General features: G+C 44.3%; 1 protein-coding gene across 5 annotated transcripts in view; it reads right to left on the reverse strand.

Annotated features, from left to right (window-relative positions):
• Positions 1-14,657, reverse strand: part of LOC127008919 (homeotic protein antennapedia-like) — a 101,909-nt gene extending 87,252 nt beyond the window's left edge. The window contains exons 1-2 of one of the 5 annotated variants that reach the window (XM_050881397.1): positions 13,563-14,649; positions 9,483-10,396 (exon numbers count right to left, since the gene is read on the reverse strand). In XM_050881397.1, the coding sequence (XP_050737354.1) occupies positions 9,483-9,491 (9 nt within the window). In that variant the 5' untranslated portion in view covers positions 9,492-10,396; positions 13,563-14,649. Of the gene's footprint in view, positions 1-9,482; positions 10,397-13,428 lie in introns of all 5 variants that reach the window. The other 4 variants (XM_050881396.1, XM_050881402.1, XM_050881404.1 and 1 more) reach the window with 4 other exon arrangements.
• Positions 14,658-15,009: the final 352 nt, after the last annotated feature.

Consider the following 15,009-nt stretch of genomic DNA (forward strand, 5'->3'; position numbering starts at 1 on the left):
ACATTATAAGAGAGAAATATATAGAGAGACAAAAATGACATAGGGTAACGAAAATGGTGATTCTAGGATATGAATAAAAATAAAGAATAGACTGGATTGAAGGCAAATAAAATACATGAAATTATACTTGGAGGTAGAGTTGATATAAATAAGGGAAAAACAATGGTAATAAAAAAAAGTGTACACACGAAAAAATTATGGCGTGAGTGTTGGAGAAGAGGGAAGAAAAAAAAATAGTAATATGTAAGAGTTAAAGAATAATATACCGTGATATGAAAGTAGAAAAATATTGTGAGAAAGAAATATAGAAAAAAATATATGACGAAAGCAGTAAATCTAAAATATATAAAATAGATAATAAAAAAGAGTGTAATGAAGGGAAAAAATAAACTAGATGAAATGATAAGAAACTGAATTGATATAAAGGGGAACAACAATAGAAAGCAGAGGTAATAGGAACAAAAAGTGTACAGATGAAAAATAAAGGATAGAAGGGGGGAAAAAAAACTCTCCTCGTGATGGAAGAGGAAAACGAGGAGATAAACAGAGGGGCGGGAGGAGAGTGAAGGGAGGAGAGACAAGGGAGATGAATGGAGGAGAGAGAGAGAGAGAGAGAGAGAGAGAGAGAGAGAGAGAGAGAGAGAGAGAGAGAGAGAGAGAGAGAGAGAGAGAGAGAGAATGGGGGGGGAGGGGGTCAGTCGGGTCCGCCAGGTCGGGTCCAGTGTCGGGGTCGGTGTAGCGTTTCTCCCCAGCACCTAATTAGAACATTTTTCGCCTCTCTTTCCAATTACCGAAAATAACCGGCCAAGGCCCCCCCCCCCGTCCCCCCTCCACCCCCTTCGACCCCACCCCACTCACTCCCCTATAAGACTCCTCACATACTCCTGTTTTACTTCATCATGTAAATATTTGTAGGTGAGCATGATAATATTTCTAGTAAAAAGTATGAAAGATGATGATTCGGTCGGTATGCTATGATAGTCGTTTCGTGTTTGGAGCTAAAAAAAAAAAAGTACAGACCGGCGGAAAAGACGTGACCAGGAAATATCAAGGAATAACACGACATGTCCTTGTTAAAAGAAATAATTGCAATATTCTGATGATCTAAAATTGCAACACAACCCGCATACGCAAAAAAACTCTCCCCCAAAATATTCTCTGCGCTGTTTTTACGTAAGGAGCAATAATTTGTCTTTCACCGTTAAAGTGGAAGCAAGGGAAGAAAAAGAGGGCTGGGCGAGGTTGCTGACGGGTGCACTTTTATGGTTAACCCTCGTGTGTAGCTCTTCATGGCACATCAGAGTCCCAAGAAGGCGAAGAAAAACACAAGCACACAGGTTGTTTAGTCTACGCCCTGACCCTCCGTCAAGGCCATCAATTCGCTAGTAATTTATGGAAGACAATAATCGTGTCTAGTATACTCCCCGTAGTGGTAATTCTATCCTATTTTTGCTTTTGAACGACTCTGATTTTTTAATATCTGATATCCGAAGTAGATCAATATATATAAAAAAATAACAATAATAGTTTCAAGCAAAAAACTGGCAAAATCATAAGAAGGAAAATCAAAACAAGGTATAAAAGATCGGTAAATTCTAAGCACTGGGACGTATGAGAGTATTTGTGTCTGATATTATTATTATAAGAAGAATGTGAGCTGGGGCGTCGCAACCACACATCTCTCTCAAAAGAATCGTAAACAACAGAATATATACGTATGGATATAATTTTTTTAAGGTTTCGTGTTTCATTTTAACAAAAATAATACCCATGAAACAATATAAGAAGCTGAAAGATTGATATATAAATTATTGTTTAAATAAAAAATAAAAGAATGAGGAAAGCTTTATCTTACCCATCCTATAACAATTAAAAATAGTGCCCGAATTAACCTGTACATTAAAGAATTATATATTTAGGCTGTTGAATATTATAAAAAAAATTAAAAGAGTGAGAATGAGAGGGTCAAACAAACAACAAACAATAAGAGAAACAAACATTGCCAGAACACTCACTCCAAACTCTTGCCTCCTCTGAGCTTCAAGACTTAATCAGCGATGCTCTCCAAGCCACGGAAATTTTCTAGTTGAAGGCAATATATTTTCTTTCTCGCTTGGGGAACGGAAATCCTCGCACACTGTATTTTTTTCTCTTCTTTTTCTCAAGCCTTTTTTTTTCTTTACTCTCACTCTACGGAATTAAGACCTTTCGTTAGGTATTCATGCATTCCAGGTGGGTGCTTGTTTCGGCCACTGGGGACAGGACGGCGGAGTGATGGGGGAACAAGGCGGTGGGTGTGGCGGTGATCAGTCCCCACCACCGCTAAGGACCAGGCACTTGTACAAGGCGTCACCCGTAAGGAGTTCGTAGATGTACACACTCACTCACACACACGAGATGGAGGTATAAGGCGCACTTGAACGTTGAGCAGAGAACACGATAAAGCACTGAATTCTTGCCACACTAAAAGATTCCGTGGAAAGTTAACAGAGATTGCATGACAAGTGGATGGCTGGCAGATCATTCGTATAGGCACCAAGATAACTCACTAAATCACTACACAGGAACGAGAGGCACTTGAATAGAAGCACAACACCAAAGGCACTGCACGGGATGGTCACTGTTGAGGGCGGTAGAGCACACTGTCGGCGGTATGAGGTAGACACTGTAACAACACCTGCTTCCTCCCTTCTCTTCCTCTTGGTCGGGGGTTCCGGTGCAGTCAGTCGGTCCAGCGGCGCACGTCTGCCCTCCAGCGGCGTCGCACTAGGAGGCAGGTGTGGCACTGAAGGCCCTTGGCACGGCGGGTCACAGGGGAGGGCGCTGCGGACACCTCATCTCCGTGAAACATTCGAGCCCTTCCCGCCGTGATGTCCGCTATTCTTTATTGCTCCTCCGCGTGGAAGTGTCTCTTAGTGGCGCGGCTATTTTTTTCTGTTTTGTTTTGTTATTTTTATTTCTTTTCTGCGTTAAGGAACATAAAGGGTGGAATATATGAACAAAATAAGCTAGAGTTTTGTCATGAAAGAACAGAAATGAGTTCAATAAAGCATCGGGGTTAATTCATAGAACCAAAATAATGCAGCAAGTCAATTTTCCCCCCAGTGAACAATGCTGATATATTTAAGTTTTCTTTATGCACATTTACTCACTATTGCCACCATAAAAACACACGATAGTAATAAAAAAAAACATGATGCCGCCGAGACCCAGGTGAGCGTCGCAACACGCCGCCGCGCCGCCACCCGCCGCTAGTTACGCCGCCGCTGAGCACGAGACATTTATATGCAAGACTAACGGCCTGTGTAACGCAAGGACGCGAGCACAGGGAGGCGTGACACAGTGAGAGGTGGGAGTTTTTGTTACCTTGTCCTGTATAAAAGTCAGTATATATAGGAAGGAAGGAAGGAAGGGAGGAAGGAAGAAAGGAAGGGAGGAAGGAAGAAAGAAAGGAAGGAAGGAAGGAAGGAAGGGAAATATATGTACAGGGGTTTTATTAATTAACGAGGTATACATTATATTCTTAGGGCGTGTGATAAGCATAACAAAAATATATACATTGATAACACGATTTTTAATTAAGGTATAGTGAAATTATAGCGGTATTCATAATCGTAGCATGAGAATTAAATACTGTAGGAAAATCCATAATATAAACAACAAAAATATAACAAATTATTCACTAAAAATATATGATCAACTTGTTTTTTTGTCTTGATGCTTTGAATAAAACGTGCTAATGGGCAATGACGACAAAGAAAACCACGAAACTATCCTTAGTAAACCGGGATATACAAGCATCTCATCTTGTCAATGCTAGGACATCAAAAGAAGGGATGAAATAAAACCACCAAAACAATTAATGGCCGCCAGGGAGTCAAGTTTCCTTCACATATGAATCTATCGCGCATCGTTCACCGCGTCAGCTGTCTCAAAACCTGATACTATGACAAAACTATCAAGTGGTGACCCAAAATATCACTTAACGATCAAAAGTTGGGTAAAAGTGGAAAAACAAAGTGACGGCCGCGGCGAGGAAGAGGGTCACACTCACACTGATATACTAAAATTCTACTTTATTTCACTTATCCTCGTTTCTCTATGTCTAGGGCGTGTTGTAGTGAAAGACTTAGTAACTTATCGCATTTGTACTCCTCTAGTTCCACTCACTGCCCCGCGTTAAAGAGAAATAGCAATAAAAAAGAATAATAAAAGTCCCCCAATAAATAAGAGGAACGCCTAGGACATCCGTTTTCTTTGATGCACGAGATTTACTCCAAGTCTCTTTTCTCTACCTTTCGCTCTCTCTATTGAGTTTCTTGCCTCTCCTAAGTTATTTCCCGGCCTCCTGCCCCACTTTTATGCCCGAAAGGAACACTTTAAGGGATGAATAGGGGTAAAAAATGGCTATGTCTATCCCATTCTCCTTCTCGGCGGCAGGATGGCGGATATTGAATAAGTAAAGACACATCGATTACCGTCTTTTTGGCCCTTATATTAGGCGTAGGCGAGACATTCCCTCCATAAATACTGTAAAAAGAGATAAGTAAAAGCGAAAACAGTGTAAAGAGGAGGAGGGAAGGCCGGTGGAAGGAGGGGGGTGAAGAAATATGACCCTGGTAACAGCACAGCTTCCCCGACCGACAAGTTTGGCTTTATTCCTTGATTCTTTTGGTTCCTCGCTCTGAAAATACGAGCAGTGAGTTCTTGTTTGTTTGTTTATGAGGTGGGGGAGGGCACGGACGGGAGTTAAACGTGTAAATACTGATAAATATGAAAGAGAACGGCGGGGACTCCATTTTAAGACAGTCCCCCTTTTAGTGACCGCTGTCCGACTCGTCCCTCTGATAAACGCCGGACTTAACACCGGAATTTATGCTTAGCCAGGGATTACTTTATTAACAGAAACAACAATCGGCGGCCTCATTACGGCAAGAAGCGGGGTAATTTGAATAGTAAGCGTGATGGACAGACGCCGCCGCTCATTGGCGCGGCGGCAAAAATTATGGGCGGGGCTCACGAGGGGCCCCACTCTGAATGGCGGATTTACGGCCCCGCGACGCCATCACCGCGCGACGGCCACCAATCACAGGACGACTCGGTGTAAACAAAGCAAAAATCAGCCGCCGGCCTGTATTCCTGGAGCCGTTTTTACGTTCCCGCCGTATGTGTTTAAATTTCCCTGCGTGCTATGGAAGTTTTTTAATTAGTCGTTGCGTGCGGTGACACCCGCGGCTCGTCTGACACACGCGGCGATGCTAAAGTGCTTAAAGTGAGGCGGCCGCGGGAAACGCTGCCTCAGCTTTAACACGCGATGTCGGGAGAGCGGTGGAGGTGGTGGTGGTGGTAGCGGCGGCGGCGGCGGCAATGGTCTCTTTAGCCTTTAATATTTTGCTTGCCGCGCACCGTAAAGAGCAGGAGGGCTTGGCGTGTACAGGTATACAGGCCGGGCACAGGAGTGATGGTGTGGGGGTTCGGAAAGGCTCAGGTTAATCGTTACTAAGAAAGTCCTACGAATTATCTGCTTATTGATAGAAAATGGGCGATAAAGATATTTTATATTAAAGTATTTGTAAGCCCGTGATGAAGTTTTGGAATTCATGACAAAGTTATCACGCATGATATATTACAATAATTAAGCACCATATTTTCATTACGGTATCTTTAAATATTGATACATTATTCTGAATTGTAAAATATGTGTTGCTTGTGAACCGGAATGAGAAAAAAAATAATCAAATTTTATACAAAGAACCATTTAAAACTCTCAGTAAATCCACCAACGTTTTCGATGAGATATAATTATTTAAAGAAGCTTCGGCACTAAAGACACATATACCCAACTTTAAATTAAAAAGGTGTAACTCAAAAGCAATAAAATGGCTGGTAATAATATCAGACACTCCTGCATGCATGAACGCCTTCACGTCATGATATTCTAAACAATTATTATTTTTCCGAACACAAGTTGGAGAGTAATATCACAACAGATTATTTGAAGGGCTATCTTGGTAACGATCAACTTGAGCCTTTTTAACACCCACATATTTCCACCCAGAATAGTTAAATATATGTGAGAAAAACTGACCAGTCCTATAAGCAGAGTCCTTCGTCGGCGTCAATAAATATGAGCGTCCCCGCTGTGGCTGGTGTGGCGGCCATCCTGCTCATGCTTCCTCAACAAATAAAAAAAAATAAAAAAATTCTATAACTCACGCCTGTGCCATAATAATCGGGTGATGATATCAAGGACACTAGGCGCAATGAACTGGTCGATTTTTAAAACAGAAAACAAAACAGTCACCAAATTATCTTAGCTGCAAAATTAAGTAGAAATATTGAATGAAAATCAGAAAAATATTTCACCGACGAACATCTCAACACTTTAGCAGTATATTTACTTTTTAAAAAATTTATACGACCGCTTAGAAGAAGTGAAGAGTCATCTCACGACTGGAATGAGTCCGGTACTTTGAAACAATTTTTTGCAATCATCTTAGCGAGTGGCTGCGTGTTTGCGTGCATGTGTCTGTCTGTCTGAGTGAGTATGTGGCCTGCATGGCAAGCTGACCGGCCGTGTGTCTGGACCTGCCTGGCGGCCATCCTGCCCCGGCCCGGCATTTGTCACCCTTGCTATGAAGATGTCGGCCGCGCTGTGATGGATGCTGAAAAATCGGCCTCCTTAGCCCTCTTCATTATCATAATCTGCCAACACGGCCCAAGCGCGACTCTCTTAGCAATCTGGCGAGCAATAATCATAGATGCAGTGGTGTCCTGGGCCATTACTTGTGTGTGTGTGTGTGTGTGTGTGTGTGTGTGTGTGTGTGTGTGTGTGTGTGTGTGTGTGTGTGTGTGTGTGTGAGTGTGAGAGAACCGGGAAATTTAAGAGCGGGAGAGGGAGTGTGTGTGGCAATATCGACAATTCACTTACCGCCTGTGTTTGTTTGGGAGTGCATGGCGCGGGTCTGTTTACCACTCTTTACTTTTAACAACATTTGCTCTGCCAATAACCCGTTGTTTGCTTTTTACGACCGCCTGGCAGGAGCACTGAGAGCTGCGGTCGGCCCGTGTGTGTATTTGTTGTATTTCATTGTTTTACCTTTATATTTATGGAAACTCACGTACGAACGGTTCGCCCTGATATATACGGCCAAACAAACACTCCATTAAATAACAAGGGGAAATAAAGGATTATGTGCCCCGTTTTCCGTTTTTTGCTGCCTCGACTCATGACGCGGATTTTATATATTTTAACACAGACTAAAAAAATAAAATCCTCATACAGGAAAAAGTAAAGGGGAATAAAACGGATACTTTCGAATGATCATGAAAAAGTAAAATTCTTATAAAAAAGTAAAGGGGAATGAAACATACTTTCGGATAATTATAATCAAGAAAAAAAGTCAGTTATAAAAAAAAGTAAAGGGGATTAGAACAGATACTTTCGGATGATCAAGAAAAAAAGTCAAATTCTATGTTAAAATGCTCTTGAATCTACTACTATAAGGCGAGAGAAATGAAAGTAAACTACACCTCTCCCTCATCATTATGGAGCTCACACTTCTCTCTCCCCTCTTTTACTGCCTGCCCTCCATTCCCCCTTTTTCTCCCCTCGTGCCGGCGGGAAAAAAAGTGAGAAAAAAATTATTCCGCGTCTGCCCCGCCTCGTAAAAATTATTATTGACCATTCTCGTTCCTGCGTAATGATGTTCTTAAGGAGGCGCTGGGGAAGAGATTTGAGTGTTTTTTTTCGTTTTACGGTGAGAGAGAGAGAGAGAGAGAGAGAGAGAGAGAGAGAGAGAGAGAGAGAGAGAGAGAGAGAGTACACTATAACATTAAATACATACGCCCGGTTTTGTTTTACACATTATAAACTAAAACCATTATTCCTATACGCCCCGTTGATAAAAAAAAAAAAAATAATACATTACTCTGAAAATTTTCGTATACCAACATTATTTCTTTTTTTATTATCCTTTTCGTAACAAACTCATTCTGTCAATAAACCAAATACCTTCGACAGCTCTTACAATTTTGCAAGAGTCCTGGAGCCACAAGAATCCTGTGTACATAAACATGGCTGAGGGGAAGGAAAAACATGGAGAGAAAGACATGATACAAGGAGGTAGTTTGGCTGTGGATGGAGAGATCTGACCTGTCGTATCACTCTGCAATAGGAAGACAATCTATTCTAAACGTGGGTATGAAACTGAAATCTATGGATGCAGAACGTCACCAAAAAAGAACAAATAGAAGAAGACAATCGGCAGCAAGCTTACCACACAACGAAAGCCACGCAAACATACGTAACTATTAAGATGTGAAAACAATAACTATGTCCTCGATTCAAAAAATTAAGACAGCACATTTACTGATACTTCAAGCAAGATCGTAAATGTATCCTTTTCACTTCAACGTCAAGACAAGAGTTATGTGAGTGCACTTCGGGAGCAGCAGCATTGACAGACGACTATTAAGCACTCACAGCAGCACTGGGCCACCGATAAATCTTTGATCACAGATAATATATTCTAGACCTATGACAACCGGGTGAAAACAAAGGTATAGAAATGGAAGTAATAGGAAACTGTAAAAGCAGCAACCAGGCATAAAATAATGGGAGATCGAGAGAAATAAAGAAAAGTTAAGAGATACAAAATAAGGACATGAAAATTAGCACAATCAAACTAGGGGAAAGGCAGCATCCTCAGTGCATACCAAAGTTTCTACAGGTATACACGCACACACCTTGTCCCTCCCTCTCTCTCTCTCCCTCCCTCCCTGCCTTCCTGCCCTTCCCCCCCACTGTCAAAGGATCACTACTTGGCCGTAATGATATGCAGCAAAATAAAGATGTCGACTCCGCCCATGAGAAGGCGAGCCATTCATTCCTCCCGCCGTGCTGGCAATAGGGGTGAGAGTTGCCTGTGCTCGCGCCATTAGGGCAGTGATATGTACCGGTGGGCGCACTTAGCATATTCATACACCGAGATTATTATCAATGAGGAGAGTAATTGATACCTGATTTATGAGTGAATGAGGATTATATTTATACGTGAACACCTGCATGTGGAGGATAGGAATAATTAAACGATAAAGATGCTAATAATAACAATAACGATAATAATATAGAAACTAGTTAAATGAGCGAATACTGAAGTTTTTCGAGGCTTTAAGCAGAGGATGCAGAACACAGACAGCCAATTAGGGGTCAGGAGCTACATGCCGTCACAAAGTAACACAAAAAACAGACAAACAAACAAATACACACACCACATAAGCCGCCGGGGGTATACTGACTCAATAAAAAAAATACAAATATCATGGATTCAAAAACAAGAACAAGAGCAACACAGCCAGTCAAAAAGCGGAACAGCGGGTTGTTTACTCTTAGAAGCAGCGATCTGATTTAGCTTTATCTTTTTTTTTTATGTTTGCTGTTACGTGTATTACATTTATATTTCTCTGGGTATCCTACTTACGACTTCCATCCTTCACATTCGCAGGGGGGTCGAGGGCACCGCTGGGTTCTTGGGGCGTTTACAAAAGCGTGTTCCTCAAAATTGCATGGCATTTCCTGAGGTGCATGACAAGGAGTCTCCCTCCCCTTTCTGATATTATCTCCGTGCACCAACACCACCACTAACACCAACACCACCGGCGACAACAGCTGCCACTGCCACAACACATGCGTCCGGCCCACGAATCCGACGCAAGACGGACGCACTGCTATGGCGATGGTCCACTGGGAGGCCTCGGTCCCGGGCCACGGTGGCGGGAAGGTCTGGAGGGCGCTGAGGACCACGGTTCGAAGCCACTTTGGAGATGGTCGACTTACAAGCTACTTACTTTCTGGGCCACTTTTGAGCACCACGTACTTTTTTTTTTTTTTTTTGCTTTGTTTTACTTACTCGCATACACTTGAAAAAAGCACTTGTGAAGAATGCCTTTGGACTCGTGTAAGAATATATATATCTATGGTCACACTTTTTTTTTATATTTACACTTTATTGTAGGAGGAAATTTAAGACGCACTTTGGATTTTTTTTTCTTTCGTTTTGCAAGTTCCTTTTATATTTTTTCTTCACGAGCACTGCAACGCCTAGATTTACTTTGCAGTTTCCCTCACACGTTATCACAACCGATTCGAGGATTTCCACAGAAGACAAAAAAAACTCGTTCACTTTACTGACGGCAGCCACTTAATATCCTCTTCGCTATCCACATAGTATGAGGCGAACAGCAAAGACACTTACAAAACTTTTTCTCAATTCCTGGGCAGATTTCTTAATAATTTCTTACGGCTATTCTTGAAAGTACTTTGGGTAGCGAAATATTAAAGGTAGGGAAAGCACTATCAAAATATATCGAAATGTGTTGTTATTATCATATATATCTGAAACAAAAAGATAATCAAAGGTTACTTTTCGATGCTGGTAAATGAGTGGTAATGATAAATGGCGCCAAATTCAAACGCTGGAGTCTGATTTGCTAAGGTGTAGATAAATTAAGCATCAATAGTTCATTTTTTTCTATCATACTGGTCATAAAATACACTGATCATAAAACGTAACATATGAGCCAAACGCCATTAAAGTCATATATATCCTTCTGCGCCTCTGAATTCTCTTTGATAGTGAATTAGTCGATACAAACAAGAAAGAACAGTGAATCAACCCAGCAGGTCCCGCGGGCAGACCACCCAAGGCATCGATCATCCCAAGTCAATAAAGGAAAATATAAAGAGAAAAGGGAGACATTCTTGGACCGTGATCAGGTCTGGCCCGGCGGGAAGGCCACGTATCACTAACAACGGGGCTCCTTCTGGCACTTAGACGATTAAGAAGGTAAATGAGGCCGGGTCTTGCAGAGGAAGCCGAGGGTCGTGACCTTCGCTGCAGTGACAGATCGCCGCCGCTGCGTTGAGGCAAACATCACGTGCGTACCCCTCACCTGCGTTGATAACCTCAGGTAACTAACTCGTCCTGCACCAAGGAAACGCGTTTTTCCCTGCGTTTTTTATACCTCGTGTTTAATCTACTGCTTCCTACGCGCGATACACTTTTCCTGGCGACGTGAACGGTTATTTATAGCTCCCATACGTCATTAGTATCAGAGGGAGCGTGCAAGGTGTTTATTGCTTGGACTTGGGTATGTTTTCTTTCCTAAGAGCATACGAAAAAACCTGACCAGAACCTTGCTACGCGGAGCCCGGTGCAGACTGTGTGAAAATCGTGTCGTGCAGTGATGTATATGCGACGGGGCAACCCACCTGTATAGCAGATTGGGGACCCCACTCGTACCCACCACCACCACCACCATCACTGCCACCACCACCATCGCTGCCGTGTTTACAAACAATCCGCCAGTCTGGCCTCCCTGGTGGGCGTGTTGCCACTCTGGTGCTGACCCTCCCCACCTGCCTGCCTGCCCCAACCCATGATCGGCCGCGGGTGATCTGCATGGCCCGGTTTGCATGACTCAGCCGCGATTGATGACCTCTAATGACAAATGCAGATGACCTGAGCAGCAATCACGGTTTCTGTTAATGAGTGAGATCCGAGAAACGCAGGTGATGTGTGGCTGTCATTAAGGTGTCACGAGCCTTGCAATACGAGTAAATGGAAGAAAAAAGGGATTGTGTTTGTGGGGATGTCACGCCACACGCAAGGTTTTGAGTCAACACGAGGAAGATTAATATCAATTTTCTTCGTTTGTATTGATGTTGGAGAAAGTAATGTGGGCTCGTATACACGCCACGTTTGTGTATGTGAGAAACGAAAAAGTGACTGAAAGGAGAGTGAATCGCCCGTTCTTTCGGCTGGTGGCTTACTCAACTGCATGGTCGGGCCGTAAAGAGGGAGTCCAGTTCATTAATCGTATCATGACTGTGATTCATGAGTCCCCTGATAACGCCGGGGAATGCAAAGCCCCTGAGGAGGAATGTGTGTGTGTGTGTGTGTGTGTGTGTGTGTGTGTGTGTGTGTGTGTGTGTGTGTGTGTGTGTGTGTGTGTGTGTGTGTGTGTGTGTGTGTGTGTGTGTTTATTTTGTTTTCAATTCTGTGATGAGATGAAAAGTGATGTAATGGGAAGTGATGTGATGAAGTATATGATGTGATGTGATGTCCGTGTGTGTGTGAGAGAGAGTGAAGGTGTGTGTGAGTACGTATGTGTGTGCAGGCAGGTTAGTGGTGAGTGACCGTTCTTACCCTCTCACCCTCCCTTCCCTTCCCCTCCTTCACCGCCGTCCTTCCTTCCTCCTTTCCTTTCAACCACAATACACTGTTAATTAGACGCCCGCTGAAGCACCTATCCGCCGGTGTTGAGGTCGAGGTGAGTCAGGCCCTTACTCCTGGCGCCCTGCATCGCCCACTCACCCACACCAACAGTTGCCCTCATCCGCTATACAGTGCTGCGGGTTGGGCTCTTCGCGCGACTCCTATAAGCTCACCCTGACGTCCTTGCATTTACCGCTTGATTTATGGCAGCCACCGACGCGCAGAGTTAAATATGATGCTGCTACCAGTTCAAAGTTAATTCAAAATTCCTCGGGACATGATAACATTAGCGATAAATAACTCTCGCACACGTACATATGCATCAGATAACCCGCTGCTATTGTTAAAGGTCTGTCGATAAAACGTGTATTAATTTTCTCTGTTTGTTTTGTGCATGTTCATACGTACATAGTAATTGTGTCAGCGCCTCGGAGTGGAATGATATATTGTGGTTCGAGGAGGAACATCCACTCCTTGGGTCAAAATACGCCGGGCGGTGCAGAGCCCTGACAACCAGGTGGCAGCAGGAACTCCAGGTAATAAATCAAGTAACGGGAGACGCTTCTGTAATACGAGTGTTTTGGGCGACAAGACTTCAAGACCACACTTAGGTAGGCCTGGGTCAGGAGTGGGCCAATTACTTTCTTTTAACGAGGGTTTATCCAGTGCATCAGATTTTCGTGGATAAATTAGTGTCACTCCATGAAAAGAAAAAAATAATTAAATCAGAAGTGTCGTTCTAATATTTGCCGTTACGAATAAAATCATCAACGAGTTCACACACTTTTCCACACCAATGTCAAAATCAACATAATCACCATAAAACAAACCCGGCGTTAGTTTTCTCACGAAAATAAAATTGGATAAAGATTAAAGCAGGGCCCATCGCCCCCCTGAGACGCCGGGATATGTGAACAAATGTCCGCCACTTCGCCCCCTAAATGGATTCAATTTAGGCTGAGTGACTGTGAAATGGCGTCACTTTTGTCTCAATTTTCGTGTGTATTGCTCAGGGTTCAGAGTTTTCTTGGCAATCACTCGCTGGACGGAGGCTGAGGGAAGGTCTCGGGGTGAAAGCCTCCCCTGAAGACATGCTCTGAACACACTCTTGTGCTGAAGTGTTGCAAGTCTTGACACTACAGATGCTTACACTGTAGAGGCTCCTCCACTAGCACGGGAGGAGAGGACAGGCGTGAGTAATCCTGCTGAGGGAGGGAGCTTGTACAGTAGTGGGCAAGGATCCAGGTTGTTGGTCACTGGCACTGTAAGGCCACCGGCACTCACTGGGCACTTGACACTGAGAGAGGTTGTGTTCACTGAGGGGCACCACGCTAGCGACTGGCCCGGTGCGTGGTGGTGGTGGCGGCGTGAGGTGTGGGTGCGCGCGGGGCGGGCGGTGGGGACACACTGGCCCGCGCGCCGCTGCTGCTGCTGCTGCCACAACCATGGGGGCCGACCGGGGACTACGTAACCCTCCTCCCTTCCTGGCCTGGCCACCAGCAAACCAGCCTACCCCTCTCCACTTCACAACCACCACTATCACTCCGGCACCAACAGCCAAGGCGTGAGGGGGTGCTGACTTGTCCTCCTTCCTCGGGGGTTGGTGGCTTCACTCTCACCTCATGGAGCGCCTCAGAGGCCAGCCACTTTACTTCTTCCCTTCACTCACACACTCCAGCATGACCTCTCCACTCAGCCTGTTCCTCCCCGCCAGAACAGCGCCGGGATTACCATATTTTATAAGCCTGACCTTCATAAAGATTGCTCCTAAGTGTTTTGGTCCATCCCGTGTAATTGAGGAGAAAATTGCGTCAAAAATAAGGCGAAAAAATGTTGCTGCGTGAGGAGCATTTTTATAGTGGCGGCCAGGTGAGCGGCCACCGTGCACCCGACCTCGCTAGGCGGACCCCCGTGCCGCCTAACAATCAGCAGCCATGCCACTGGCGGAAGGTTTGATATTTTTGAGTATTTGGTGGGCGGTCACGTGACCACCGCCGACCAATCGTCGTTACCGGAGGTCTTGGAGAGAGCGTAGGGCGGACCTGTGGGCTGCTCTCACCCACACGCACACACACCCACCCCGCACGCAATGCTAACTTCACGCAACACGTGTATTGTGGCCATGGAGATTAGCCCGCGGCAGTGGTGGGCAGGAAGGACTCCACAGTGCATAACAGAAAGAATAAAACAGCAATATAACAACACTGCTAACTTACAATTACCAAAGACGGAGACTGCACTAAATTTAGAAGCGGCCGAGGCGAGCTGCCAGCCACGGCAAGCCTACCGGCGGGCGAGGGGCGCGGCGGCCCTAATCTTCCCTCCCGGCGCCGGGTCAGGCCTCCCCGGGCTGGTGACATGTCGGCTTAAGCTAACAAACAATTTTATCCTCTTTACTTTCAACTCCACGGGCAGGGAAAGTAATCCGGAAACTAATTACTTTCACGGTATATTATTTTTATATTTACTCCAAAACCTCTAAAAAAATATAACGTTGGACGGCGACTGATAATGATTTACATGTTATTATTATATGAAAACCTCGGTTCAGAGTGAAATGATATCCACATGCAATTATGGAACGACACGCGATGTTTCTTTAGCGTAAATTTTTTAGCTGTTCTGATTGTCGATTCTATTGTGGGAAATGAAGGCAAGTCAACAGGAGGCCTGGAACTGGAACAAGGGTGAGGGCGGGGAGAGGGGGGTGAGGGGGAGGCGACGGAAGCGG

Source organism: Eriocheir sinensis, chromosome 39, assembly GCF_024679095.1.
Source record: "Eriocheir sinensis breed Jianghai 21 chromosome 39, ASM2467909v1, whole genome shotgun sequence".
In the NCBI taxonomy this organism is placed as follows: Eukaryota; Metazoa; Arthropoda; class Malacostraca; order Decapoda; family Varunidae; genus Eriocheir; species Eriocheir sinensis.